Source organism: Malania oleifera, chromosome 13 (genome assembly GCF_029873635.1).
Source record: "Malania oleifera isolate guangnan ecotype guangnan chromosome 13, ASM2987363v1, whole genome shotgun sequence".
NCBI classification, from domain to species: domain Eukaryota; kingdom Viridiplantae; phylum Streptophyta; class Magnoliopsida; order Santalales; family Ximeniaceae; genus Malania; species Malania oleifera.
In genome coordinates this window covers 20,433,173-20,456,709 of record NC_080429.1, presented here as the reverse complement: position 1 = coordinate 20,456,709, position 23,537 = coordinate 20,433,173, and the positions used below count along the sequence as shown (strand labels likewise).

Sequence of the window (23,537 nt, the reverse complement as noted above, 5' to 3'; positions counted from 1 at the left end):
TGAAATTAATTTACAAAATTATTCTAAAATTTATAAAAAAGAACATAAATCTCCCCCTTTTAAAAAATTTATCTTTTTATAAAATATATTTAAAAATTATATATATTTTTTAACAAATCTCAAAAAAAAAATTATATTTTTAAATCCCCAAAGATTTGTAAAAATTTAAAAACTCTATTATTAAATTTCATAAATAAAAAAAGAAAAGAAAACTTGGCATTTAATGATTCCATTACGCGGCGATCCACTGTCTGTTCTACCAAACCCAGCCAGCTGTTTTCACCAAACGATTTTCCAATTTTGCCCTCGTCACTGTCAGCAACCTTTTTGACCAATCTACCCGCTATCGGACCTCAACGAATTAGCTCTTAAACTCCCAGCGCCCCTCCCAAACCGGTCCTGTCTCTCTCCGAATACACCACTCTCTGCTACAGTCACCGAATCAAGTAGCCATGAGTGGACTCAGAAGAATCGAGCTCATTGAGCCATATCCATCTTTCTTCGTCAGAGAATCCTCCATTTTCGCCCCCAAAACCCTACCTCTCCCATCTCTCTTCGTCGAGGAACCCGAAGATCACTGCTTAGCTCTCGATCTCTTGGACCATTGGCCCTCCCTTAACCCAACTCCATTCGACGTCTTGGACACAGTGACAGATCTGATTCAGATCGAGAGAACGTCGCCGTTTTGCTCTTCCTACAGGAGGCTTGAGCAGCGACTCGGAAGACTCGGGACCGATTTCTACCTGCGAAACCTCTCCGACCGAGTCTCCGCGCTCGAACTTAGCTTCGATCGCCTGGTCGGCGCTTGGACCGGCAGCGAGGACCGGAAGTACACGTGGGAGGCGGAGATCAAGAGCCCGGAGAAGCACGGGTTCGATCGGAAGTACAAATGGACGGCGGAGATCAAAGGAGGGAAGAATCAGAGGAAGAAACCGGTGGTGGAGGTGGAGGAGGAGGAGAAGGACGAGGAGGAGGAGTACGGTCGTCGGCTACTAAAGAACTATAAGCAGACAAGGGAGATCAAGGGAGGGAAGAATCAGAAGAAACAGACTGTGAAGGTGGAACAGGACGGTGGGCTCGTGAAGAACTATAAATGGACGGCCGAGATCAAAGGTGAGGACGGGGGGATTCCGATACGTCGGACGTACACGTTCAAGGCATCGAAGGATGGTGCATATGAGTGCAGCGGATCGGGAAAGAAGGAGAAGAAGGACAAGAAGGGGAAAAAGAGGGAAGAGCATGACACGCATGTGGTGGAGATTGAAGAACCTGTTCATCACGGGGCTGTCGTCTTAAGGGAGGTTAGTAAATGTCGTTTTTACCCTTTATTACTGTTAACTGAAATGTTTAATCCCGTGCGGCTGTATGATTTGGGTCTCTTTGTTCCAGGATCTTATACCGTTGCTTGCTTTTATCTCATTTGTATTTTGTTTTTGAGCGATCTAGCGTCCAATGCTGTCTTGTGAGAGCCAAACGTTCTATTCAAATACCCGGAATTGCAACTAGGTCAATTTTGGCTGGGCAAGAGAAATACTTAAAAAGAACGGTTCCTACACGTAAGATTTGGAACCCACAATGGTTGGAGGAAGCCACATTAGCACATGGAACTGGACAAGGTGTTGTTAAATGTGGGTCTCAATTTTGTGGCTTCTAAATCTTACGTGGAGGAATCGTTTTCTTTACGTATTTTTCATTAGTGAAAGTGTACCTTTTGCTGCTTGTAAAATTGCTAATGTAATGTCCTGTTCACTTAGGGGAGTTTATTAGTAAACTCATCGGTGCTTATAGGTTGCATTTGTTTCACTTGCTAAGGAGGGATTAGGTGAGAGAGTTTTGAGTATTCGTAGATCATCATGGCAATCTTATGAGTAGTGGTCTTGAACCACTCTTATTTTGATACGTGTATAGGTTTGCTTTTCTCAATCTTTCGAAAAGAGGGTCTTAGTCACGTGTTGAAATAAAAGTGGTTTGAGACCATCACTCATAGGGTTGACATAATGCTGTATGACAATCTAAATTTTTTTTGCCCCAAGGAGCTTAGCTTAGTCAATATTTTGTGCAAAAAAATGAAGGGTAAGTTTGGTTCATAGAATGTAGTAGGACATAGAGAGAATATAAATTGTACATGGATATGATACTTTACAATAGTGATACTTATGCAAAATTTTGTGTTATTCCATCAAATATGGAATGGGATGGGAATGGACGTACATTTCAATGAGGAAATTTAGGATTAGTCATTTCTTGATCATGGAAAAAAAATTTGCATTGTTATTTTGTTTTTAGATGATAATTTTCTTTTGTAAGTATCAAATCCCTATGCAATTGTCATTCGTATTATGTGATTTTTTATCTAATTTTATGAAAATGTCTAACAAAGATTCTATAAAAAATAATCCGCATTGCTATTTTAGCAAAAAAAAATAATGAAATTAAATCATTTTTTTCATGCAAAATTTATGAAAAAAATCCATGGTTTGTTCAAAATGACAAATAAATTATCTTAATGAAAAAAAATCCTTATTTCATGCAAAATTTATGTAAGAAAAATAAGAATTTATGGAAATTCAAAATAATGTAAAAAAATAGAATTTATTAAAATATTTCAATGATGTACAAATTATCTTAGCAAAAAAAATAAAATTAATTATCTCATTTCATGCAAACTTAATATAAAAAAAAAATTGTGAAAAAATTATGCAAGCTGCACGTGAACCACTTGCATGTGTCGTTTCTATCGAAAAACGAAAAGAGAAAAGCAGGATTGCTGATAGTTGCCATCACATTAGACTCTCAAACCATCGTAACATTTTTTAAAGCTAAATCTGTTGGTTGAATGTATGAGCCATGGGTTATAGTTTTCTATGAGAGAGTTTGAGTGAGAATTGTCTCCTCCTCAACTGTTTTTTCTCAAAGAAATGTAGTAGCTATCTCTCCTCTATGGGGATTGGTCGAACCACGTATATCTTGGTGTTGATCTTTGTTTTATGTGTGTGGTTTTATTCTTTGATTTCTGACCCGGTTATCCCAACAAGTGGTATCAGAGCATTGTTGGGGGTTTTCGACAAGTTTTTCCGAGTTGTTCAAAACCTCAATTCGGTCATACCATTGTGTAGTTCGTGTTGAGACGGTCACAACGGTGAAAACGACGTCAAAAACTGACTTTGAACAAAGCCACAAGGGCCGCTGCAACATCCCAATTTCTTCCCCTGTTTTTGTGGATTGAACATGCTCCAAATTTTATTTGTTGAAGGTTGAAGAAGGCTGCCACATCATCGTGACACATCAGCTGTGGGTCTCCTTGCCACATCACCGCGGATCTGACTGCCACATCATCAGTGCCACATCAGCAGCAAGCCGCACCTTGCCACATCAGTAGCGGGTCTCACTTTTCCACATCATCAGCGCCACACAACATAGATAGCGACATAATGGTTAGAGAATATTCCGTCAATGAGGTAATATTCTGCTATTGAGTCAACTCACTCCAAAACGAGTTTTTGGGCAGAGTTAGCTCATTTCAGGCCTATTTTTGATTGGGTCAGACTTGTTTTGAAGGTTTTGGGCCATTCCGGACACAACCGTGCAGTCGATTTTGTGTGATTTCGCTCCAATAATATCGTCTGTGCAAGTAGGAACCAAAAGCTCAAGTCCATTCCATTGAGGATTCAGGATCTGGAGCTAGGGTCAAATTGACATCAAATTATACGCTATGGAGACCGAGGATGGAGGATTTCTTGAATTGCAAAGATTTAACATATCCATTGAAAGATGAAGGTAAAAGACCCGAGTCAATTTAAACAAAATTGAGATAAAATGAATAAGAAAACTGTTGCATTGAGGCTGTCTGTCATTACTTTCACATGGGCCTTGCACAGGGTACTGCAAATGTGTCCTCGGGCGACAACCATGACTCCTTATTCTAGCTTCCAATTGCCATTTCCGAAATGGTTGTTGTAGCCCCGTCGATCGAGGGCTGCTCTAGAAATGAGATTGAGTTGAAGGTCAGGGACGTGCTGAACATCCTTTAGAATCATCGTGCAGCCAACGTTCGTCTTGATTTAAATATCGCCAATACCCACGATCTTCGAAAAACTGGTATTTCCCATCCTTATAGTACCAAAGTCTCCTGTTTTGTATGAAGTGAAAAATTACTGTTAGTGGCGTGATATGAAGCTGCTGTGTCTATCACCTACTCAGTATCTTGACTTGCTACGTGAAGACACGTCTTTTCATAAGTTGAGAGAAGTGATATGTCCCCCGTATGGATGACCAGAGTTTCACCCCCTTCCTTCTTCGGTCGGCTGCTGCTTTGACCTTGATCTCTTTGAAATTTGTGGCAATTCCTCTTAAAATATCCTGCAATGCCACAATAATAACAAGTATATTTACCTTATTGATTTTTGCCGTCACGTGTCTAAGACCATCCTCTACTTTTGCCTCTGCTCCTGCCTCTACTCCTACCTCTCGCATTTGCTTGAGGTCTTCCTTTGTTTTTGGTGACAAGGGCATGCGCCTGATCCATGCCTGCATCCTTTTTTCTGGCTTTTTCGCCGAGTAAAGCATCCTTGACCAATGACATGGTAAGTTTGCCTTCAAGAGCTGAATTTCCTAGGGATACTACCAGTGTCTCCCAACTGTATGGCAGAGAACTGAGTAGTAATATGGCTTGAACTTCATCATCAAGCTTCAACTCTACGTTGAGGAGCTGGTTCACCAAGTTTTGAAACTCACTGGTGTGCTCGGCTACGTAGGTTCCACTTTTTAGCTTCATGCTTGTTAGTCGTCTCATAAGGAGGACTTTATTTTAGTCGTCTTGGCTTGATACATGTCCTCCAACTTTTTCCAGAGGGCATAGGCTTCGATTTCCTGGGTAACATAATGGAATACACCGTGATCTATCCATTGTCTAATACAACCAACAGTTTTCTCATTCATTTAATCTCAATTTTGTTTAGAAATTGACTCAGGTCTCTTACCTTCATCTTCCAGTGGATCTACCAGATCCTTGCAATTCAAGAAATCCTCCATCCTCGGTCTCCATAGAGTATAATTTGATGTCGTCACTTTGACCATGATTCCAGATCCTGAATCCTCCATGGAATGGACTTGAGCTTTTGGTTCCTACTTGCTCAGATGATGTTATCGGAGCGAAATCACACAAAAGTTGTGTCCGGAACGGCCTAAAACCCTTAGGAACAAGTCTGACCTGGTAAAACACAAGCCTGAAATGGGCTCACTCATCCCAAAAATCTGTTTTGGAGTGAGTTGACTTGGTCACGGAATATTACTTCACTAATGGAATATTCTCTTGCCGTTATGATGTCGTCTATGCTGACGTTGCACTGATGACGTGGCAAAGTGGGATCCACTACTGATGTGGCAAGGTTGGATCCACTATCGATGTGGAATTGATGATGTGGTAGTGGGACCCGCGATGATGTGGCAAGGGGGACCCACGACTGATGTGGCACGATGACGTGGTAGCCTTCTTCAATTTTCAGTAAATAAAATTTGTAGCACGTTTAATGTGCAAAAATAGGGTAAGAAATTGGGATGTTGCGGCGGCCCGTGTGGCTTTGTTTGGAGTCTGTTTTTGACGCCATTTTCACCATTGTGACCGTCTCGACACGAACTACACGGTGGTATGACCGAATTGAAGTTTTGAACAACTCGGAAAAACTTGTCGGAAACCCCCAACAATGCTTTGATACCGCTTGTTGGGATAATCTGGTCAGAAATCAAAGAATAAAATCTCACACAGAGAACAAAAATCAACACCAAACACCAAGATATACGTGGTTCGGCCAATCCCAGCATACGTCCACGGGAGAGAGATAACTACTATATTTCGTTGGGAAAAAACAGAAGAGGAGGAGACAATTCTCACTCAAACTCTCTTAACTCTCACAGCTCTCTCTGCCTACACTCTTGCAATTAAACTCACATCCCTCATTTCATTCTTCACTGGTGCATCTTTTTACATTCATAACACATACATATATATACATGGAGGGAACAATCACTTGAGAAATTTGCGGAAAATCATGCCCAAAAGTCACTCCTGATTTAGTGGAGAAAAATTTGTAGGAGATGGAGGAAGGCTAGGATGTTTGCTCACCTTCCATGCAAGAATCCATGCAACCATTCTTCAATTGGTATCCATCTTGGCTATGTCTCTGCATAGCTTAAACTTCTCACGAGTCATTACTTTTGTCAACATGTCTGCAAGGTTTTGTTTGTGTAGATCTTCACTAGCTTCAATAGCTGTTGTTCCATCACTTTGCGTATCCAATGATAGTGAATGTTAATACGCTTTGTTCGGGAATGGTATATTGAATTCTTGCTTAAGTCCAGAGCATAGTTATCAAAAGCGCGGCTTAGGCGCCCCTAGCAGATAGGCGAGGAGGCTAGCGCCTCATCCCATGTAAGACGAGGCGACTTGTAAGAGGCGAGATGGGGCGCATTGGGGTGTTAGGCGACTTGAGGCGCGCCTTAAAATTTTTGAGCCTGTTAAATAAAGAAATAGGCAAAGGCCCTTTGCAACAAAGCCCTAGCCCTCATTCGATTCGAACCAACAGAGCCCTAGCCCTCTTCGACCCTTCGAAGCCCCACGACCCTTCGTGAGTTCGTCTTGCACTGTTGCACATTTCGAACCAACTAAAGCCTTTGCGAGCCTTCGAACCAGCAGCGTGAGTCGTCTTTGAGCCTTTGAACTAGCAGGAACCTTGGCGAGCTTGTCTTTGAGCCTTTGAACCAGCAGGGTGAGTTCGTCTTCAACATTTGGAACCAGCACGACCCTTTGCGAGTGTCTCTTCCACATTTCGAAGTAGTTGGAGACTTCGCAAGTTCGTCTGTGAGCCTTCAAACCAGCAACGTGAGTTCGTCTTCGACATTTCGAACCAGCAGTGAGCTTGTCTTTGAGCCTTCAAACCTTCGGACCTTCGTAAGCCGTTGTCTTCTTCTTTTTCTTCTTCTTTTTGCTGCGTGCTTCCTTCTGCCTGCTTCTTCTTCTTCTTCTTTCTGCTGCCTGCTGCTTGCTGCTGCTTCTACTTCTTCTTCTTCTTCTTTCAGCTGCGTGTTGCTTCTTCTTATAATATTATATGTATCTATTGCCAGCTACTTCGTAGTTCTTATAATATTTTATGTAATTAAATATGTAATCTAATGCAAGTTTATAACTAATCCATAATACTTTTTCTTTTACTGAATTTAGCTACTATTTTGTAACTAATACATAATACATAATAGTTTAATACATAATACTTTGAAATCTTTTATTGTACTCTTTTATTTTGATGTTGAACTATGTTGAATTGTTGATGCTTTTGGCCTTGGCAATTTCATTAAATATTCAATTTTTCTATTGAATGTTTTGGCATTTTAAATTCTAATATTGCTATGAATTCATATGTTCATATATTAATTATCCCAAATAGGCATTTTACAGCATTTTAATAATTCGTGAGGCGCATGCCTTCTCCTCACGCCTCGGCTAGCCTTACGCCTCTGACTACAATGGTCCAGAGCCCTCTGGCTATCACAATGTACTTGATACTCTTTTTGTGTGACACCTAGTTCTTGGATAAACCGCTTCCGCCACAACATTTCTTTACCAACTTCTACTGCAGCAATGTACTCTGCCTCTGTTGTAGATAAAGCAACACACTTTTGCAACTTGGATTGCCATGAGACTTCTCCCCCTGCAAAAGTGAAAAGAAATCCTAATGTAGATTTCCTACTATTAAGATCACCTGCCATATTGGAATCAGTATATCCTTCCAAGACTGGTTTAGCTCCCATGAAACACAAGCACATCTTTGATGTATTCTTCAAGTACCTACAAATCTACTTAATTGCTTCCCAATGGTCTTTGGCTGGATTTGAAAGAAACCTGCTCACAACACCTACCGCGTAGGCAATATCTGGTCTTGTACAAACCATTGCATATATAAGACTATCAACTGCTGACGAGTATGGAATTGTTTCCATTTCTTCCACTTCTTTCCTCGAAGAGGGACACAATCTTTTACTCAACTTGAAGTGATTTGCCAATGGAGTAGTGGCTGGCCTTGCATTCTTCATGTTGAACTTTTCAAGCACGTGTTCAGCATAATTTTCCTGTGACAACCACAATTTCTTTGCTTTCCTATCACGAACAATTTTTATGTCCAATATCTCTTGAGTTGGGCCTAGGTCCTTCATGTCAAAGGATTTGGACATTTCTTGCTTTAGTTTGGTAATCATACCTTTGTTTTGTTGAAAACCTTTGACGACCAACTGAGATTTATGTTTGATGATCTTTCCACTGCCATCTTTCTTCAACTTGTACACCCATTTGTTTCTCAGTGCTTTCTTTCCTTTAGGAAGTCTTACCAATTCATATGTCCGGTTCTTTTGTAAAGAACTCATCTCTTCCCGCATAGCCTGCAGCCGTTCACCTTTGTTTGGATGATTTTGAGCTTCTTGAAAACTCTCTGGCTCCCCCTCATTAGTAAGGAGAATATGTTCAGACTCTGGATATCTCTTCGACGGAATCAATGTGCAACCTTTCTGTGATCGTATTGGCTGAGGCTCTTCAACTGGTGGAACTACTTCTGGTTCTATAGCTTCTGGCGGAGGGGATTGTTGCCCCCCTTGCTCAACACCCTTGGCATATGCTTCTTGTTTTGATTTCAGAATTTCATCTTGCAAATCTTCATTGTCTGTGGGCAACTATACTGGTGCAGTATTTGCTTCCTATTTTGATTTTGAAATTTCATCCTGCAAATCTTCGTTGTCTGTGGGCAACTATACTGGTGCAGGATCAAGAATGATATTCTGAGCACTAGAATTGGAACTAGTAGACTCTGTGGACTTTTCAAAGTTTTCATACGCATGGTTTTTTCGTCAAAAATGACATCTCTACTTCTTATCAGCTTCTTTGCTACTAGATCCCATAGCTTGTATTCAAACTTTTCATCTCCATAGCCAACAAAGATGCGTGGAGTTGAAGAATGCATCAAAGATGTGCTTGTGTTTCAGGGGAGCCGAACCATTCTTGGAAGGATATGCTGATTTCGATATGATAGGTGATCTTGAAAGTAGGAAATTTACTTTAGGATTTCTTTTCACTTTTGCAGGGGGAGCAGTCTCGTGACAATCCAAGTTGCAAAAGTGTGTTGCTTTATCTACAATAGAGGTAGAGTACATTGCCGCAGCAGAAGCTTGTAAAGAAATGTTGTGGCTGAAGCGGTTTATCCAAAAATCAGGTGTCACATAGAAAGAGTATAAAGTACATTGTGATAGTCAGAGTGCTCTCGACTTGAGCAAAAATTTAATGTACCATTCTCGAACGAAGCGTATTGACATTCACTATCGTTGGATATGCGAAGTGATGGAGCAACAACTATTGAAGCTAGTGAAGATCCACTCAAACAAGAACCTTGTAGACATGTTGACAAAAGTAGTGACTCGTGAGAAGTTGGAATTATGCAGAGACATAGTCAAGATGGATGCCATTTGAAGAATGGTTGCTTGCATTCTCCTCTGATGGGTATGGAGGGGGAGAATTGATGGGTCCATACCTTTCCCGAGAATTAAGGCAAAAAACATGGAAGGTGAGCAGACATCTAGGAGTGACTTTCGAGCATGATTTTCGGCAAATTTCTCAAGTGATTGTTCTCTCCTTCATGTATATATATATATATGTGTGTGTGTGTGTGTTGTGAATGTAAAAGGACGCACCAGTGAAGGGTAAAATGAGGGATGTGAGTTTAATTGCAGGAGTGTAGGCAGAGAGAGTTGTGAGAGTTGAGAGAGTTTGAGTGAGAATTGTCTCCTCCTTTATTTTTTCCCAAAGAAATATAGTAGCTATCTCTCCCAGGTCGACATAGGTTGGGATTGGCCAAACTACATAAATCTTGGTGTTGATCTTTGTTCTGCGTGTGTGGTTTTATTCTTTGATTTCCGACTTGGTTATCCCAACATTCTCATGCTATGTAACATTTTTCTTTAATTATCGGAACTTTGAGCCCACATTTTCAAGATGCAGATTTAGGACGACAATAATTTTTTTGTAATAATTTATTTTTTCAAAAAAATGTTGTGCGTTTACAGCTTGAAGATGCGGATTTAGTTAGTCCACCCCTTTGAGATGCAAAATAGTTCAAATCTGTGAATATTTTGAAAATCAAACTACTTTTGTGTTTCAAAGCCCCCAAAATCCTAATTTAACTATAAAAAAAAAAACTCATGCGCAATCTAGTCTTACAAAATCAAATTGTCAAAACAAACACTTTCATTTCCAATTCAAATTCATCAACAACTTCTACATGGCTTTCACACATTATTTATAAGAAAGCCTCTAACACATGAAGTTACATATATATATATATATATATATACCTAACATTACATGAAATTACAAATACATTCTTAAATTACAAAATAATACAAACAAGCCCCCAAAACACATAGTCCTACTACAAGCAAACTAAACACATAATAAACAACTTCTGAACTAAGCACATTTGGGTTTTAGGTCCTAATAATATATTAACCCTTTTCTTTGGCATAGGCCTCCAAATTGGGTTGAAATGATCCATCCCAATACTTGCTTCTCATCCTACATCAATTCCTTCATTTGAAAAGAACAACTTTGTCAAGTTTGGAATAATAACTAGGAGTCCACCACCACGAATAGGATCATCTCACTTAATAAGAAAGGAGCAAGTTGTAAACTTCACCTTCCTATCAAATAACCATGGATAACCTAAAAGGACATGGCAAATTTTGAGAGGAAGGATATCACACTGCACTATCTCCACAACCAAACCAGTTTTGAAACTAAGCAAGCAATCACAGACCCTTACGTTGGTATTGTTCACCCAAGTAGTTTTGTATGAATTGGGATGAGGTTCAACTTCCAAATTAAGTCCTTCACAACTTCTTATTTTTACAACTACCAGGATCAATAACCAAAGCACAAAGCGGCTTTTGACAAGTCACCTAAGTTTGAAATATGTTCTGTTCCCAATCTTCGTTTTCTTCAACCTTGTGAGAAGATACCATATGTCAAAGCATAAATAGATTTTCATGTTGCCATCATCATCTGAGTCACTTGGGATTTCTATTTTAGCTTCAAACACTTGAACACCATCATTGTCATCTTCTTCTTCTTCTTCTGCAAAAGCCATGACTAGGTTCAGACATTGTGCAGTTCCATGACCAAAACCTTAAAGCATTTGATTGATGGTTGGCCCTTAGAAGTTGTTTTGGAATGCTTAGGAAGGAGTCTTCTATATATTAGTTTGAAATCCTTTGTCCAATAACTCAATTGTCTTCTTTCGTACAACTCCGCTAGTACTCTTCTCAAACCGAAGGGTTGATGCAGCTCAAAGAGGATTACGATACACATGGGTGAGCACCAGCTTGACCCAAGAGCTTAAGCGTATTGGGTCTTGGGCCCAACCATATATATAAGCACCCATCATCCACTCACTTTTTTCAATGTGGGACAAGCTCACAAAGAGGAATTCTCAACATACGTTGCATATACTCCTTGATTTGAGTGGCAACCAACTAGAATGAGACAACATGCAGCAAGTTTGGAGGCAATAGCTGGCTCCAACCCTTCCCTCTACAAAGATATCATCACATCCTCTTGCATTCTTGTAGGTTTCATTTGTTTCTCTTGACAAGGAGTGACACGTGAGAACTTTTTAGGTGGTCTTAGATTGCCTTGTCATCCCCATGAATGGTGGTCTTAAACCATTCTTATCTTGACACGTGTACATGTAGGGTTTACTTTTTTTGATCATTGCATCTTGTTCAAAAAAATGGGTCTCATTTCACGTGTTGAAAGTTAGAAAAGGAGTGGTTTGAGACCATCATTCATGGGATTTGTGTTGGAATTTAAGACCACCTAAAATGGTTTTGGCTGAGGGAGCTCTATCAATGTTTAATGTGACAAAACTAAGGTTAAGTTTGGTTCATAGAATGTCATACGACCTGAATAGTATATAAGTTGTATAATGTATATGGATATAACTTTACAACGAAGTTAGTTATGCATAATTTTATATTATTCCATCATATATGGAATAGAAAAGGAATAAACATCCGGTGAAATTTAGGATTAATCTTTCCTTGTCTAATCCTTGTTATGGATTAATAAAATTTATGCATTGTTATCACTTTTTTTTTCTTGCATTGTTATTTGTTTTGTGATAATAATTTTCTTTTGGAAGTATCAAATCCCTATACAATGAACATTTTATTGGTAGGAATTTACATTTCATCCCAAGGTACTGGACAAACTTAGGTGTGGCACTTCAGCCTATTTGCACGGCAATTTCAGCCAAGGAGTTTTGTAGGTATAAAAATAAAAAAGTAGAAAAGAAAAACCATCGTAGTGTGTCTAGTCCAAATCCTATTCACTTTAGTTATTTATTTGTAGGTTTATGGGATTTAGAACTCTAAAGTAGTGGAATTTTGAAACAATTTATGCAATTGGGTAGATTCATGTATTGAAGATATTGAGCTCCAGACATGTGATGACTTTAATTTTTTTTTCTTTAAGAATTTTTTTTTCAAAAAAAAAGTGACATTGTCTTGAACCACATGTTGAAGTTGTGGAGTCAATATTTTTTTTTTTCAATAAAGATATAAAAAATGTTATTGTATGGCATCAAATAGTAGCATCCCAAACTTGTGTGGATTTTAGCTAAAACAAAGGTGTTGTGATGGTTGATTGATGCCAGCATAATAACCTGCACATGTTTTGTACATAAATTTTGCATAATGACCCTGGCATGTGACATACATTAGCCATGCTAGTGTCATTATGGAAAGCCGAAAGTGGACTAATTAACTTATGAAAATAATGGGAAAATAAACATTTATTTTCATGAAAATTTGTGTAAAAAATGAATTTTTTGAAAATTACAATAATGCACAAATTATCTTAGAAAACATAAGAAAATTCTCTCATTTTGTGCATAAATTCTGCAAATAAATTATTCAAGGTGAATGTGAACCACATGCATGCGCAATGTCATAACCAATTTTTTTTTAAAAAAAAAAAACAGAAATGCTGACAATTGTCAGCTCATTACACGTGTGTGATTTATGCAAGTTATAAGTAGGCTTGTGATTGATTTGGTTGTGTTTAGTTTTGGGCAAATTTAAAGACTGAATCAAATTGATTAGTTTTTGAAAGTTCAAAACAATTGAAAACAAAGATAAATTTTTTTTTAATAAAATCATATAATTGGTTTAACAGTTCATTTTCTTAATGGTTTTTAAAGGTGTGAACTTAGGTTAACAAAAAACTAGGCTACTTTAAAGCTCTAAAATCAATGTTTTAATCTTGGGCCTTAAAGTTTAGACCCATTTGGCCCATTCCATGATGGGTTACTTGAGAAGAGCGAGTTAAGGGGGCTTGGAAATTTATTGGGGCAAAGGAGCCCCTTCTTTGCCCTTTGATCGATGTTGACGTGCAGCGATTTTAATCTTTTGATCAACAAAATAAATCACACAAAGAACATTCACAGAAAAATGGAGACGAGAGATTTTACGTGGTTCGGCAAGGTTGCCCACGTCCACGAAGCATGCACCTGGAGAAAAAATCCACTATAAAACGATGGCAGTACAAGATCTGATCAGTCTCTCCCCGATCCTAGATCCCCCGTACACCCCTTCACCTTCAACTCATTGGAGAAAAGTTCTTCCTAGAGAGAACCCCCCTTCTAGCTATCCTTGCACAAAATGACCAGCAATCCCTATATTTTCCTATGACTTACAAACATATATATAACTTACAAACATATGTATATGACACCACACAACCGTTGGATTTAGAGACGATTCAACGACTGTGATAAAAGCCACAATAAATAAATAAAAATAAACATATTTTTTAACGATCTCCACCTTGGCTTTTAATCATAGTCAAACACAACATTCTATCCCCACGCTCTGGGATGCTCTGTCAACAATCAACAAGAGACTACGTGAACTAAGTCCAGACAACGCTTGAACTTAGCTAATGTAATAGGCTTTGTGAGCATATTTGCAGCATTTTCATTTGTGTGGATCTTCAATAATTGGAACTTACCACTTTCAATCCAACCTCTAACTGCACGGTACCGCACGTCAATATGCTTCTTGTGAGAGTGGTAGACCTGATTCCTTGCCAAGTGTATCGCACTTTGACTATCATAGAATACATGTAATATATCCTGCATAACACTAATTTCCTGAATCAGTCCAGTTAACCACAAAGCCTCCTTACTTGCCTTTGCCAAAGCTGTGTATTCAGCTTCTGTAGTAGACAAAGCTGTAGTAGGTTGCAACATAGCCTTCCAACTAATGGAACCACCAGCCATGGTAAAAATGAGGCCAGAAGTAGACCTCCTCTTATCCAAATCACCTGCATAATTGGAGTCCACATAACCCTAAACATTACAATCATCAGTATTCTCAAATAGGACACCATAATCAGAAGTGCCACGCAAATATTTGAAAATCCATTTCACTTCATTCCAATGCATTCTACGTGGATTAGCCATATATTTGCTTATCAAACTAACTGCATATGACAAGTCTGGTCTACTACATACCATAGCATACATTGGACTCCCTACTGCACTGGCATAAGGCACACTAGCCATATCCAACTTATCTTCATCGGTAGAAGGACACAGTTTAGCAGACAACTGAAAATGAGCAGCTAGAGGTGTACTTTCCGGTTTAGCCTTATACATGTTAAACCTTTCCAACACCTTCTTAATATACTTACCTTGTGGCAACCACAACTTCTTCTGTTGTCTGTCCCTCCTGATTTATCAACATGCCAAGGATCTTTTTAGGTGCACCAAGATCCTTTATCTGAAACTCATCCTGTAACTTGGCTTTCAACACATTCAACCCATCAGTACTGTTAGAGGCAATCAACATGTCATCCACATATAGCATAAGGATCACATGTACACCACTGTTAAGCAATCTGAAGTAAACACAATTGTCATAACTGCTTCTAACATACCCAATCCTCAACATATAAGAATCAAACCTCTTATACCATTGCCTAGGGTATTGCTTTAAACCATAAAGAAACCTATTCAACTTACATACCAGGTGCTCTTTACCTTGTTCCACAAACCCCTCCGGTTGCTCCATAAATATATCTTTCTCCAACTCACCATGAAGGAAAGCTGTCTTTACATCCGTCTGTTCCAGATCTAAATCATGCATGACAACCAATGCTAATAAGGATCTAATAGAAGCATGCTTAACAACAGGTGAAAAGATTACATTATAATCTATACCTTTTTCCTGTTTGTTTCCTTTTGCTACCAACTTGGCCTTATAATTTATTTCTTCTTATTCTGAAGTAGGTTCTTTTTTTCTGAAAACCCACTTATAACCAATCAGCTTCCTGTCCTTGGGCTTCTGAACCAACACCCAAGTGTCATTCTTATGAAGAGATTCCCTCAACCATTGCTCCAAGCCAACTATCTTGTTCAAAACTTTGAACTGCTTCCTAAAAATCAGAAGGATCTCCGCTACTAGTAATCAGAGCAAATGCAACTTAAGTCCTCAAACCCATACCTGACCGAAGGCTTAACATTCTTTCTTTCTCTACCGGTGGCTAGCCCTATAGGCTCATGTCTATCACCTGTTTGAGGAATTTCTTGAGGAACTGTAGCCTGTCTCACTGTATCCTGTGCAACAGAATCAACAACAGTAGTCTGAGTATTACCCATACCTGAATTCTGAATACTGTCCAGCTCCACCTGAATAGGTACTCCCGCTGAATCAGACTCCACCTTCTTATCTTCATTTTGCTTCAACATGGCTTCCTCATTAAAGATCACATCCTTGCTAATGACCACCTTCCGTGCTATAGGGTCCCACAACCGGTATCCCCTTTACTCCTTGGAAATCAAGTAATATGCATGGTTTGGGCTTAGAGTCTAACTTTGATCTGTCTTGTTCCTGCACATGCACATATGATGGACAACCAAATATTCTCAACAAAGATTAATCTACTGGCTTACTTGATCATACCTCCTCAAGAACCTTTGCGTTAATAGCTGCAGAAGGAGATCTGTTTACCATGTAGCATGCCATACTCACTGCATCTGCCTAGAATGACTTAGGCAGATTAGCCTGAATCCTCATACACCTTGCCCTCTATAGTAATGTTCTGTGGCCCATGTGGAACTGTATAGTGCCTAGTGATCCCCTCTTGCTTATAGAAGTCAATGAACTGGCTGTTTTTGTACTCCAGTCCATTGTCAGATCTCAGAAACTTCACCTGTTTTCCTATTTGCTTCTCTACCAAAGCTTTCCATTCCTTGAATTTATTGAATACCTCACTCTTGTGCTTCAGAAAATACACCCAGACTTTCTTGGAAAAGTCATCAATAAATGAGACAATAACTAGCACGATTGTGATACTGTACCTGTATTGGACCCCATACATATGAATGAATGTACTCTAGCACCTCTTTGCTCGTATGCTTTCATGTTATGAAACTCACCCTACGTTGTTTACCAAACAAACAGTATTTACATAACTTAAGCTTACAACAAGTATCTCCCAGTAAGTTTCGCCTTTGTAGCTCCTGCAAACCACGCTCACTCATGTGACCCAGCCTCATATGTCACAGAGTAGTATCATCTGTATCTGAAGAAGTACTAGCTGCAGCTCCACCTGTCATTGTGCTACCCAACAGAGTGTACAAATTGTTCCTCAGATGACCCTTCTTTACTACCAGTGAACCTCTAGCCACTTTCAGCACACCATCCCTAACTAAAAAAGAGAAACCATTACTATCCAAAGTGCTCAAGGAAATCAGTTTCCTTTTCAGATTTGGAACATGCCTCACATCCTTGATGGTTCTAATCATCCCATCAAACATCCTGATTTTGACCGTTTCAATATCAAGAATACCACAGGAAGCATCATTACCCATCAACATTATCCCTCCAGAGATTGGTTCATAGGAGTCAAACCAGTCCCTGTATGGACACATATGATATGAGCACGCCGAATCCAAAGTCCAGGTATCAGCTAAGTCACTGGAACCTGTAGTAACAACCAAAAAATCGCCATGAAAAACTGATGAACTACTATACACTACAGTAGCCTGCTCAGTCTTCTTTCTGTTCTTTTCCTCTAAATCTCTTTTCCTCATATGCCCTTCTTTCTCACAATAAAAACAACCACTCCTCCAGTTCCCTCTCTTACCCCTGGATTTGGATCAAGATTTCCCTTGATTCCAATTACCCCTGTTAGAATTCCTGCCTTGTTGTTGGCTAGACTCGCTTTTAGCCACCAATCCTTCTCCATGTCTTGGATGACCTGGTTTGTAAAAATTCTCACTCTCCAGAATGGCAGTAGTCACCTCATCAATTGTAAGAGTCTCCTTACCTAGCAGTAGCGTGCTTTTCAAAGTATCAAGTGAATTGGGAAGCGAATACAACAAAATCAGTGCTTATCTTCCCCCTCAATTTTTACCTCAATACTGAGCAACTGCATGATTTTCTTATTGAAATAATTGAGGTGGTCTCTGACTTCTATGCCCTCAGTCATCCTCAACTGATACAACTGTTTCTTCAAATACAATTTATTAACTAGGGACTTGGACATATAAATATTCTCCAATTTTTTCCAAAGCTCGGCTGGTGAGGTTTCATTCAACACATTGTATTTAATTTTTGGAGCTAAACTTAAGCGAATCGTACTTACTGCATTCATTTCCAGTTCCTCCCACTGATCATCTCACATGGTCTTTGGCTTCTTGTCTTTCCCATACAGTGCCTTAATCAGTTTCTGTTGGACCAACACATCCTTTACAGTGCTTTGCCACAAACTTAAATTATTTTTCCCATTAAGGGGCTCCACCTCGAACTTGGCCGTCAAAGTACTCGCCATTAAATTTTTTTTTTCTCTCCTCTAACGTCAGCACTTGTCAGGATGACGTTAGCAACGGTGCCTGCTTCAGCGCTCCACGGAGAGGATCCGTGCCTCAACCTGCGCTCTGACCCGACCCGATTATGAATTTGGGTTTGTCACCCAATTTTGGCACTGTTCATCATGTTCATTTGCAGAAAATTTTTTTTCTTCTGAATTTTTTTTTCCACACCTTCAATTGAAAAATGATCCTCCTTCAATTGAAAAATTCCGAAATAATTTTCCAACACTTGATCTAAATCTTCGCGTACCTCAATCCGATTTGAACGAACCACCCTAATTCTTGAGCACTCCCGCGAACAAACTTCAGTTACAAAAAAAAAAAAAAACTTTTAAATCTGATATGATATGATCTATCAAATCTGCACCCAATCGAAACCGTGCTTTGATACCACTTGTTGATGCGCAACGATTTTAATCTTCTGATCAACAAAATAAATCACACAAAGAACATTCACAGAAAAATGAAGACGAGAGATTTTACGTGGTTCGACAAGGTTGCTTACGTCCACGGAGCGTGCACCTGGAGAAAAAATCCACTATGAAACGATGACAGTACAAGATCCGATCAGTTTCTCCCCGATCCCAGATCCTAGATCCCCTATACACCCCTTCACCTTCAACCCGTTGAAGAAAAGTTCTTCTTAGAGAGAACCCCCTCTAGCTCTCCTTGCACAAAATGACAAGCAATCCCTATATTTTCCTATGACTTACAAATATATATACGACACCACACAACCGTTGGATTTAGAGACAATCCAATGGCTGTGATAAAAGCCACAATAAATAAATAAAAATAAACATATTTTTTAACAATCGATATAGGACAAAGGGGGGGACCTAACAACTCTTGTCCCACATTGAACAAGCAGCCACAAAATGACCTCTCCCTCTCCTCTAAATGCTTTCCTTCACTTCTTTAATTAATTGAGTGGTGCACATGTATACACAATTAATGTTTAAAAAAAAAAAAGCTTGATTATAAAATAACATTAAAAAGCTAAATAAACACAAATAAAGTATTGCATTAAAATAAAAAAAACATTAATAAAATAATGTAAAATTAATTCGAATTTTTGTCTTGGTTTACATGTAAAATCAAAAGTCACTGTTTTTTGAAAAATGAGTGCCTGAAACTGAAAAACGTACCAAAATGAAACATGGGTTCGGTTTCAGTTTTCAGTAATATTGATGCACCTCCAGTGACAATTTCATTTAATTTGGGAAAAAAAAAAAAGCCTTCTTTAAGTTCAAATAATCTCTCAGTTTTGGTGGGCTCTATGATTATTTATTTATTTATTTATTTCATAATGCATGTTGTGTTGTGCAACTGTCAGACATTTCCTATTATTCTTGTTTGATACATGTCCTTGAATAAAAAAGGGAAAAAAAGCATTACATGTGCAAGATTTAGTGCATTGGAGATGATGAGTAGTCACTTTTCTCATGTAAGTGGCTGCAAGTGACTAATTTGATTTTTGTCTAGAGGATGCTTTTGGGTATTTTACTCTGATACTGCGGAAGTTAGGTTCATCTAAACCGTATCAGACACTTTTGCAAGAGTTTTAGAAGTTGTGAAGGGACTTATTTATTTAGGATGTCTGTCTTATTTAACATTTGAGCAGTTGCTTTTGTTTTATTTCTTTTAACTAAACCGATGTCTTTTATTTGTGTAATTGACCTTTTGATTTTGACAGTAATAAGAAGTTATTATACTTTTATATTTGTTGAAGTTCATAGATCAATAACACCAATAATGTGCTTGGAATCATATTTTAGCAGGACTCATTTCTTTTGAATTCAGTTCAATCCATTTAGAATCCCAATAATACTTATTAGAATGGATGTATTATAACTGAGTTTTATACAATTCTTTTGCACAAGTTATTGACTTGCTTTTCCTATTTTATTGTTTCTTTACAATAATTAATTGGATTATTTTGTAAATTGGGGGCAAAAACAATTTTTCGTTGCCAATTCTCACCAACTTCCCCCCTCCATTCCTGCCATTTTGGTCAGATTTGTGATTCTCACAACATGTTCATTTTTGTTTCAGAATTGTGATTCTAGCTAACTCTATATTTTTGCATTCTAAGAACCATGATTTAACTGAAAATGAGAATTGTAAGTGACATGATTTATAACTCCTTTCACCCTAAACAATGTCAAAATTTTAAATTGTTAAAAATAATTTAGTAGTCTGCAGCAGAAACAAAGTCATTCTTAACTGGTATAAATCAAAGCTTTGTAAAGTTTTTTTTTTTTTTTTTTCAAGTTCAAATCTCAGCCTATATATAACAAATGTTGTAATTGTAATTTATATTGTTTTTATTGAACTTTTTCTTAGGAATGTTTTATCTTATTTTTAAAAGACAGTTATTTTTGTTCACAGAATGATTTACATTTTTATATGTTTACAAGGAGTATAATAGATTCCTGAAGATATGAGATAAACACACAGTAAAGCAGATACAGAGAGAAAAAAGATAAATGAATGCAAAACCAATGCTATGATTTCTTTGGTTTGGCTTAGAATCCTTCCCCTGCAAGTGAGGAGAACTTCACTCCAGATCAAAGAAGGAAAGAAATGCAGTTTGTATGCATGATCTCTCAAACCCTTAATTCCAGATACACCAAACTTCACTTGCTATGTTGTGCTTTTTCTTTGTCAAATGAACCCGATACGGATGGGCATGCTATTGTGAATTGAGGACCTGCTCACCATGTATATTAAGGAAAACTTTAACATTGTATTTAGATCCGCTTATGAACTAAGTTATGGCAATATAATCTTTGACATTGTATTTAGATCCGCTAATGAACTAAGTTATGGCAATATAATATCTTTCTCCTAACCCAAATAAATTGTTCTTTTTCTTTTAATTTTGGTGACATACAGAAAGTAAATGTAAAAAATAGTCAACAAAAAGTAGCGGAAGTGTATTGAGTCAAGAGTAGACAGTAAGCGTCTTTATTACGGACGTTCTATTCTGTCTCCACTGATGAAAGGTTGAGCTGGCACAATAGGCATTGTCCATTATGGAATGGAGAGTGGTTAGGATTCATTAAAAAATCAATAATCCCCTCGTGGGAAAAGACTTTCCCACGGCATTCCCATGGCCAGCACTAATATCCTTTTAAAATAAAATTAGGCCAGGGGTAATCATTCCAATTAAGAACATAAACATAAACTCATTGCTTTTTCTTCTGGAAACAAGGATCGGTGTTTTAGCAAGGAATGGAATGTATCGTTAAATATTCAATATGATCCACAAGGTCTAGTTTGATGGTTGGCTAAACAATGATTCCTGACAGGTAGTTTTGCACTATTGAAATAATACATATTCATTCATCTAATGGCTTCTGATACCATGAATATCTGCACCAACATTTTCATTTTCACTTCGCTGAATTTTGTCTTCTGCATTGGCATGGAACAAGGCATTTGCTAAGAGAGTTGGAGCTGATAGGAAGTGCAAGGGTAAGAAGAAGGAGCTCTCGCCCCTGGATGCAGCATTAATGATCCAGGTGAGCTTCAGAGCTTATCTAATTCGTAGGTCTCAAGCACTTCGTGCTCTTCGAGAGCTGGCAATTGCCAAGACTAAGCTGAAGGAGATCAGGGCATTGTTCAACAACTTCTCATACCGCAGTCGTGTAGCACATGATGCAGTGGAGCGCCAGAGGTTTTCTGAAAAGATCATTGTCCTGCTACTCACTGTTGATGCTATTGAGGTAATATTATTTCTCTCATAATAGTACACTTGACGAAGCTAACTTTTTTCGAGCACCATGAAAATGCTACTACTTGAAATCCAATTGTTGCGACTCTGATGATGACTATTTGGTTGGTTTATAAGTACATCTATGGGGCTATTTAATGTCGGGGGGTAGTTGCACTTAATGTGCCTTCAAATCTTTTGAGCTTGGGAATTCTTAATCTCACTCCTCGTCTCAAACAACTTAAATTGCTTGATCTGATCTATGATTCTTGGTTAATCTGTTAATCTTACAATAGCTGCCATAACTGGGTCACCTTTGAGTGGGAAAATTAAGGAAATGTTCCAGAGCATTTCCTGATTTAATTTCAGTCCCAAGATTGATCAGCCATTCCGGTTCTCTACTGTTTTGAACTCCAAAATTTGAGTTTCCGCTTTTCATATTATCCATTCCTACAGCTTCATAACAGTTGAAAATAGAGTTGTTGTGAATTATCTATGTTGTCCAGCTTGGTTTAACCGCTGATGCCTTGCACTGGATCAGGGGGCTGATATGATGGTGCGATCTGCAAAAAGGTCAATGGTGGATGAGCTGGAAGCAATGCTTGATGTGGTGGATCCCCAACCTCTCGGGAAATCCCTGTCTATGAAACGAAGGATGTTTGATATGCCTAACGGCACCTTTCAGAAGGATATTGCAGCTGGTGTGGCTAAGGTTGTCCAAATCATTGATGAAGAAGAGAAGGCTGCCAGGACTTTTGAGGCATGCGTGTAAAGACAGTGATGCAGCTAATGACCTCCGTTTCAGGTTTTCATCCATGTTGTTGTGCTGTGTTAATTTGGAAGATGTAGTTTGAATCATTTCTCCTCTCGAATGGGACATGGAGGAGATTCAACAGACTTGTAAAGTTGGTTTACTTCTGCCATGGCGACAGAAATTTTCTGTGGTTGAACTTATCCACTAATTGCCTTCCAGGTTTGGAGAGTGCTGTTCTTTGTTGTGCTGAGCTGTCTGTACCATCTAAACCGAGTATGTTATTTATTATGAAAAAATTCCCATTTTGGTTTAAATTTGCTTTGCTTATGTTGGGTAACTGGACACCTTGTTGGCATGAAATCGATTCATTCTGCTGTCATTCTGTTTTTCGCTTCCTTCTATTGTCCTACTGTAGAGTATGGAAGTCCTATATTTGTAGGGTTTAAAAAAATTATGGGTCTTTTTCCCCAGTCAAAATTAAGAAAAGAAAAATGAGAAAAAAATTATATTTTTATATACTTAATAATATTAAAAGTATAAAAATTATATTAATATGATTAAAAATTAAAAAAATTAAATGTCAATGACACATAAAAGTAAATTTTTATTTATTGATGTGTTTTTTATGTTTATTTTCTTTTATCACTCTACATGAAACAAAAGAATCTTTATCATGCTTTTTTTTTACCCTCTCCAAATGAGACTTCAACAGTAGGGAATGGTGTTGGGATAAAGAACAATACTCGAACTCTCTCTTTGTGTGAATCTGCACGAAATTATAAAATAGAGCGATACATATGCGAAAAATATACATTCAAACACCACAAGCACATGATACTAGGGGTGAACATAATTTGGGGAAATCCGAATTAATCGATTGAAATTGGTCAGTTCGGTTTGGGCAAAAAAAAAAAAAAAATGGTTTGGTCGGTTCGGTTAAGCTTCACCAAAATTTCGTGAATCAGGTTTCGGTTCGGTGAATAGGAAATATAAATTCGGTTAACCGATTTAATAATTAATTAAATTTCAAATATAAATTCATATAAGTTAGTTTGTTACTTGTTAGGGTTAGGGATAGGGGAAAAAAGGTGGAGCGGAG

The 23,537-nt window shown here is 38.2% G+C and overlaps 1 protein-coding gene across 1 annotated transcript; it reads left to right on the top strand.

The window, feature by feature from the left end:
- The first annotated feature begins 268 nt into the window (after positions 1-268).
- LOC131146751 (BAG family molecular chaperone regulator 7-like) lies at positions 269-22,752 on the top strand. Its single transcript, XM_058096523.1, has 3 exons — positions 269-1,301; positions 21,407-21,697; positions 22,226-22,752. The coding sequence occupies exons 1-3, from the start codon at positions 453-455 to the stop codon at positions 22,454-22,456; spliced, it is 1,371 nt and encodes a 456-aa protein (XP_057952506.1). The 5' UTR covers positions 269-452; the 3' UTR covers positions 22,457-22,752.
- The last annotated feature ends 785 nt before the right edge of the window (positions 22,753-23,537 follow it).